At 31.1% G+C, this 7,610-nt stretch overlaps 1 protein-coding gene across 1 annotated transcript; it reads left to right on the top strand.

Moving 5' to 3' along the window:
- The first annotated feature begins 2,851 nt into the window (after nucleotides 1–2,851).
- LOC108823952 (ferric reduction oxidase 7, chloroplastic) lies at nucleotides 2,852–6,447 on the top strand. The gene is made up of 9 exons (XM_018597269.2): nucleotides 2,852–3,345; nucleotides 3,443–3,539; nucleotides 3,776–3,973; nucleotides 4,049–4,283; nucleotides 4,397–4,724; nucleotides 4,806–5,085; nucleotides 5,168–5,423; nucleotides 5,497–5,938; nucleotides 6,090–6,447. The coding sequence occupies exons 1-9, from the start codon at nucleotides 3,126–3,128 to the stop codon at nucleotides 6,257–6,259; spliced, it is 2,226 nt and encodes a 741-aa protein (XP_018452771.2). The 5' UTR covers nucleotides 2,852–3,125; the 3' UTR covers nucleotides 6,260–6,447.
- Nucleotides 6,448–7,610: the final 1,163 nt, after the last annotated feature.

Below are 7,610 nucleotides of genomic sequence, written 5' to 3'. Positions count from 1 at the left end.
ATATATTTTAAGATTATTAATATATTTAAATGTTTAAATCACTATTTCAACTACAATAATTTTATAGTTTTCATGCTGTTAATTAACTAACTATTTCAAATGATCATATATATATATATATATATATATTGCTTCTTATTATGTATGTATTTTATATTTAATTTATTATGATCCCGATCCGTAATTCAAAGTGCTAGATTTCTTTGAAAATTTTGTTTTGTTTATTAAGTTTATATAATAAATTATTGTATATACAAAAGTTTAAGAAAAGTTAACTTTTTATACATGTATTATATAGTTTATTAATGTTAAACCATTATATTTTTAGAATAAATGTTTTATATTTATGAAAAATAAAATATACTAACTTATCAATTTAAAATATTTTTTGAACTGAGATTTAAAATAATTTTATCATACTTAGTTCAATATAGTAGTTTTAATTAAAATGTTAGATTTGTTAGAAATGACATACTTCAGAATTATTTTATATTTAATTTACTATAATCTCGACCCGCAATTCAAAGTGCTAGATTTATTTTAATAATTTGTTTTGTTTATTCAGTTTATATAATAGATTATTGTATATATAAACTTTAAGATAAGTTAATTTTTATACATGTTATATAATTAAACAGAAATGGATATTGCTTTCCAACAAAATCTTTTAAAAATCTTTGTAAAATGTATTTTGGAAAGTAATCATTTTAAGTGGCTATTATTATCATTACAATATTTTATATAATTTTTGTTTTGTTAATAAATCAAAACTAAATTAAATTTAAATTTCTGATTATATTTTATGACAACTAAAATTGAAATTAATAATTTTCGAAAATACATATTGAAAATACTTTGAAAAGATTCTTTAAAGATTTGTTTAGAATTTTCTTAAATTAATATTTATTTTTATTTCAAATAAAAATGAAGATACTAAATGATATTATAGTTAAGTTATGTGTATTTTATAAATCTTCTAAATAATGGTCCAATTTAAAATATCACACATTAAATGAGTTGTGACTTCTATTTTTATAATAGATAGATTGCTTTTTATTATGTATTTATTTTATATTTTATTTATTATGATCCCGATCCGTAATTCAAAGTGCTAGATTTCCTTGAGAAAATTGTTTTGTTTATTCAGTTTATATATAAATTATTGTATATATAAAAGTTTAAGAAAAATTAACTTTTTATACATGTATTATATAGTTTATTAATGTTAAACCATTCTACCAACATCTTATATTTTTAGAATAAATGTTTTTATATTTATGAAAATAAAATATACTAACTTATCAATTTAAAATAATTTTATCATATTTAGTTAAATATAGTAATTTTAATTAAAATGTTAGATTTGTTAGAAATGACATACTTCAGAATTATTTTGTATTTAATTTACTATAATCCCGACCCGTAATTCAAAGTGTTAGATTTCTTTTAGTAATTTGTTTTGTTTATTCAGTTGTATAATAGATCATTGTATATATAAATTTTTAAGATAAGTTAAATTTTTATACATGTTATATAATTAAACAGAAATGGATATTACTTTCCAACAAAATCTTTGAAAATGTACTTTTGAAAAGTAATTATTTTAAGTGGCTATTATTATCATTACAATATTTTACATAATTTTATTTTTTGTTTACAAATCAAAACTAAATTAAATTTAAATTTCTGATTATATTTTATGACAACTAAAATTTAATTTAATCAATTTTTGAAAATAATTTTTAAAAGGATTCCGAAAAAATTCTTCAAAGATTTTGTTAGAATTCTTTTAAGTTAATATTAATTTTTATCTTAAATAAAAATGAAGATATTGAATGATATTATTTAATATGGAGATTAATAATAGATAAAAATGCAGTGTGATCAAGTCTAGTAAATAGTCCATTTTAAAAAAAAATCACACATGAATTAGAAGTCATGACTTCTATTTTAATATAATAGAAGATTAATTTTTTATACATGTTATATAATTAAACAGAAATGGATATTGTTTTCCAACAAAATCTTTGAAAATGTATTTTTGAAAAGTAATCATTTTAAGTGGCTATTATTACCATTACAATATTTTATATAATATTTTTTGTTTATAAATCAAAACTAATTTAAATTTAAATTTCTGATTATATTTTATGACAACTAAAATTTAAATTAATCAATTTTTGAAAATAAATTTTAAAAGGATTCCGAAAAGATTTTTCAAAGATTTTGTTAGAATTTTTTTGAGTTAATATTAATTTTTATCTTAAATAAAAATGAAAATATTAAATGATATTATTTAATATAGAAATTAATAATAGATAAAAATGCAGTGTGACCAAGTTTAGTAAATAGTTCATTTTTAAAAAAATCACACATGAATTAGAAGTCATGACTTCTGTTTTAATATAATAGATATTAGAATAGTTACTTCTTCTTACTGTTTAAAACAAATATAAAAAATATAAAATAGGAACTTCGGTGGCATTGTAATGTAAAAGTTATATAGATTATTAGGAACATTTAGTTTTCTTGATGAGGATTATTTTAGACTATTGTGGTTTAATCAATGACAATGGTTGACATTGTACAACTACTATGGATAAAACAGTATTTTTCACACAATACTATACAAATACATTGTGTTTATTTATCAAAAAAATACGTTGTGTTTTCTAATACTAATTTTACCCGTATATGAAATCAGCTAGCGTAACACCCCAAATTTATCCAAACATCACACTCGTCATAATGACCATCTTATCTATATAATCCGTAGTGACTACTCACCGTACGTTACTTGTGGTTGAAATGAGACGTGCCTGTCTCTCCCAAGTACCGTTACTCTCACATGTAAATTCCTTGCTTCCCCTTTACTCTTTTTATGATTTTATTTTTATAATTGTGTACTAGGATTGATGTTGGAGGGAATCTTTCATTAATGCGAGTGATGTAACCTTGAATGGTTCACAAAATTTCTTCCTTTCTGCCATCTAATTATCTCCTGAATTTCCCCTCGTAACCTCTCCTTTAAATCTGATGATGCGTTTGAGCAACCTCTCATCACTAGACTGAGAAACAAAGTAAAAGATTTACAAGAGTGAGTGAGAGAGAGAGAGAGAGTAACGATGGATGATCATGAAAGCCCTCTTTTGTCGAAGGAGTCATCATTGTCGTCGTCATTATCATCAGTGGTTGCTTCCTCATTTAAATGGATTCTGAAAGTTGTAATGTCCGTGATTTTCGTTGCATGGGTTGTTTTCCTTGTTATGTACCCTGGGAAACTAGGCGATGGAATTCTTACAAGCTGGAGAGCAGTTTCTTCCAACACTCTCTTCGGCACTACAGGTTTTACATTTCTTCTAATTTTCCGACAAAAAAAAAGTCTGAAAATTGTAACTAGTTTTTCATTTTCATACTCTAATTTTCCAAATAATATTTGCAGGAAGCATGTTTTTGATTTTCAGTGGTCCGATTCTTGTTATCTCGGTCTTAGCTTCTCTCTATCTGATCATCTCTGGAGAAGAGCAGGTGTTCACTAAGTACGTGTGGTCCAGATTTTTCTTACTTTAGTGTGATCACAACTTGATTTTAAGACAACGCCCACGATATATAATTGCTATGAATTCTGAAAAATTTTAAAAAGAAAATGTTTTTAGTATACACAAACATTTCAGAGTGACAAATTATATTTTATTAATTAGAAATTAATATTGCATATTTGCGTCAATTTCTGTCAATTTTATTAATTCCATATTTGTTTCGGTGTTTTTTGAAGGAAGAAGATATCGAGATTCCCAAGGTTCAGGCTGTGGACATTTCCTGTTCTTGTGGATGGACCATTTGGAGTTGTTTCTGCAGCTGAGTTTCTTGGTATTATGGTCTTCTCTGTCTTCTTCCTCTGGGCTATCTATGCATATACCATGAGGGATCTTGACCTTCTTGATCTCTTCCATGTGCTTCCTAAGGATAGAAGGTTCTTAAAGTTCATTTTATTTGTTTCTTTATATATATATTTTTGCTTCTCATTCCAATTATGGCGTGTCTTCAGTATGCTACTGTTGGAGATAACGGGTCTGCGTTTTGGGATGATTGGGCTGTTGTGCATGGTGTTTTTGTTTCTTCCAATCTCAAGAGGGTCCATTCTCCTCCGTCTTGTCGATATCCCTTTCGAGCATGCTACAAAGTATCACGTTTGGCTTGGTCATATCACCATGGCTTTCTTCTCCTTTCATGGCCTCTGTTATGTTGTTGCATGGATCGTTCAAGGTCGACTTTTAGAGCTTGTAAGTCTCTCTCTTTCTTTTTTTGTTTTTAATTTTACTTATTTCTGTAGCGAATCTCTCATAAAATCCTATTTTCAAGCTTCGTTACTACTTACTCTATCCCTGTCTCTCAGATATTTGAGTGGAAAGCTACTGGAATCGCAGTGTTACCTGGAGTAATCAGTCTAGTAGCTGGTTTACTTATGTGGGTTACCTCGTTACAATACGTGAGGAAGCACTACTTTGAGCTTTTCTTCTACACCCATCAACTATACGTTGTCTTCGTTGTCTTCTTGGCACTTCACGTAGGTGACTACTTATTCAGCATAGTTGCTGGAGGAATATTCCTTTTCATTCTCGACCGTTTCTTGAGGTTCTGCCAATCCAGAAGGACTGTAGATGTAATCTCTGCAAAGAGTTTTCCCTGTGGGACACTCGAACTCGTCCTTTCCAAACCACCGAGTAACAATTCTGTTTCCCCTACCTCTAATCTAAAAGCATTTACTGACTTTTCTTTTTCTTTCTTTTATGCCCCAACTCTAGATATGCGATACAATGCACTGAGTTTCGTCTTTCTCCAAGTAAGGGAACTTTCATGGCTACAGTGGCATCCTTTCAGTGTTTCATCAAGCCCTCTAGATGGGAAGCATCATGTTGCGGTTCTAATAAAGGTTCTTGGTGGATGGACCGCAAAGCTTAGAGACCAGTTGTCAAAGCTATATGAGGCAGAGAACCAAGATCAGCTCCTTTCTCCTATGTCATATCCCAAAATCACAACTTGCGTGGAGGGTCCTTATGGCCATGAATCTCCATACCACCTGGGGTAATGAGTTTTATAAATTTGAATTGTTTATTTGAAATTTTGTTTCAATACAAATAAGCTTTTTTTTTTTTTTGGGTTGCAGGTACGAGAACCTGGTCTTAGTAGCAGGAGGAATAGGGATTTCGCCATTTTTTGCCATCATAAGTGATATCCTACACAGAAAAAGAGATGGGAAAGCTTGTCTACCAAAGAAGGTTTTAGTAATCTGGGCAATCAAAAACTCAGACGAGCTCTCTCTTCTCTCATCCATCGACATTCCTTCCATTTGCCCTTCCTTCTCTCACAAAATTAACCTTGAGATTAACATCTATGTCACAAGACAATCCGAGCCTCTCTTGGTAAGTCTTGCATAAAATATTTGGGGTTAAGGCCTTCGTTTGTTGAGTCCTATATTGTTTCACTGTCATACAGGAAGATGGAATGGTTCACAAGATGGTGAATCCTTCTGTGAAGCCACGGAGCAACGGGTGTCCCATGTCGGTATTAGTTGGTACAGGGGATAATATATGGTCTGGACTCTATCTAGTATCATCCACCATCGGGTTTGTTTTAATGATCACATTGTTGGACATCTTTTACATAAACAAATTCAACATAACGGCGTGGTGGTACAAGGGACTTCTTTTCGTGGTTTGTATGGTTGCAAGTGTGTTGATTTTTGGAGGTCTTGTTGTTGTTTTCTGGAATATTTGGGGTGAAAAATCCGGTGAAGTGGAACCAAATGGCCACGACAAGGTGACTATGAACGGCGAAGAACTACATGATCCATCTGAGGAACTTAAAAGCTTTAACACAGAAGAAGATATTCAGAGTCTTATCACTACTCGTTATGGCACGAGACCTGATTTTAAAGGTACGATTATAATTAGAGTCGACCGATCTGTTTTCATTACCCAGTGGTTCAATTCGATTCAGACAGCTATGCTGGCCTGTTCTAGTGCAAACCAAAATTATAAATATCTTTTCTGTTGCTATTTCTTTGAAACACACATTTTAATTTGCAGAGATATTTGAGTCATTGAATGGAAAATTGGGAAGTGTGGATGTTGGAGTTATTGTATGCGGACCGGCCAGTCTTCAGTCCACCGTTGCCAAAGAGATACGTTCACATAGCATCTGGCGATCCACGAATCATCCCCTTTTCCACTTCAACAGCCACAGCTTCGACCTGTAAACTTTGCTTTCAAGGCTGAAGAAAATTATGTAATCAATCTGTGGAATCTCAAAGAAAAGTATGCATATGTATGTAATAGCAGTCTTTATGTATTAATAAGGATACAGCTATAGTGAATATGTGTGTATATGCGACTTTCTATTTTCATGTTATCATGTATAATTATGAAAATATATGAGCTTCTTCTATGGTTCTATGTGGGACACTGGGACGTATATGTGGGAAGTAAATCCTGCAATCAAAATTTGTATAAACAAGGTGTTAGATTTACAGAAACAATGGGAAAAGATCTATACGAGTAAATCTCAATGATAGTTTACTTGAATTGTAATTAATATTGACAAAGATACATCTCTAACAAAATATATGAGCAAAATAAAAATAAAATAAAAAATAAATATATATATATATATGAGCAAGTAGGAATTGTATGTTTAGTAATGGTCTTTGGATTGTCTTTTTTACTTTTCAGCTCCAACTACTCCGTATATCTAGGGTGCACATGTCGTATCTTGCTCTAAGGATCTAATATTGTTAAGTAACCGCTTGACCGCAAGGTGACTTGGTCACTGTCCACCTAGCTAGAGTTTGTTACCTCGAACTACATAGTGGGAACCGAAATTCGCACCATCAATAATTCATATATTTTAGGAAAGTAGGAAAACCCTAATTTCCCAGAAGGTCCCAGATTTCTGAGAAACCATACGTCAAGCAATCAGAACACGATAACAACGAAAAAATAAAATATAAAACGTAAAAAGAGAGTAAGAAGAGTTTTATTCCGAATCTGCGTATAAGCGTGACAACAACAAGACAACGTGCTTCGGCTACGAGAGCTGTCGGCGAGATCCCTAGTTCTAATACCCGAAGGTGGCTAAACCTAATTGAGTTGCAGCTCGAAAACAAAAACGGAAAGTTGCTTAAAATGCTCTAAGTGCTAGTTTGCTCTGAAAAGAAAGTGATACCTCTATGCCTCTCGCCTTGAACTCTTTATATACTCCCTCCAAGGTCGGTTTACGCTTCCCCCTTTTGCCCTTAAGCCGTCATAGTCGAAAAAATGGGAATATTCCATTTTTTACGATCTTCATGATTATCTGCGGAAAGTTTCTATTTTTTCCGCGGAAACTGATGCTTATCCTCCAAGCATAAACCATCATAAGGTTTATGGGGTTTTTAAGAAATCGTAAGTGGGCCTCGAATCAAGTTTAGGACCCCTTTTGGCCGTATTTTTGATTTGAGACGTTTTTACGATTTTTCCGATAAGGTTAAGTTTTCCGCGGTTTTATCGTAAACCAAACGGACGATTCCACTTGACCGAGAGATCAAGAAACGGATAGTCGTGAGTTTCGGA

Source organism: Raphanus sativus, chromosome 9, assembly GCF_000801105.2.
Source record: "Raphanus sativus cultivar WK10039 chromosome 9, ASM80110v3, whole genome shotgun sequence".
NCBI classification, from domain to species: domain Eukaryota; kingdom Viridiplantae; phylum Streptophyta; class Magnoliopsida; order Brassicales; family Brassicaceae; genus Raphanus; species Raphanus sativus.
Note: the sequence above shows the minus strand (reverse complement) of the source record. Positions and strands in the feature narration are given on the sequence as shown.

Coding starts and splice junctions, on each gene's coding strand:
- LOC108823952 (XM_018597269.2), top strand. CDS start 3,126: ATGGATGATCATGAAAGCCCTCTTTTGTCGAAGGAGTCATCATTGTCG. Junction 3,346..3,442: donor CACTCTCTTCGGCACTACAG/GTTTTACATTTC, acceptor TAATATTTGCAG/GAAGCATGTTTTTGATTTTC. Junction 5,939..6,089: donor CACGAGACCTGATTTTAAAG/GTACGATTATAA, acceptor TTTAATTTGCAG/AGATATTTGAGTCATTGAAT.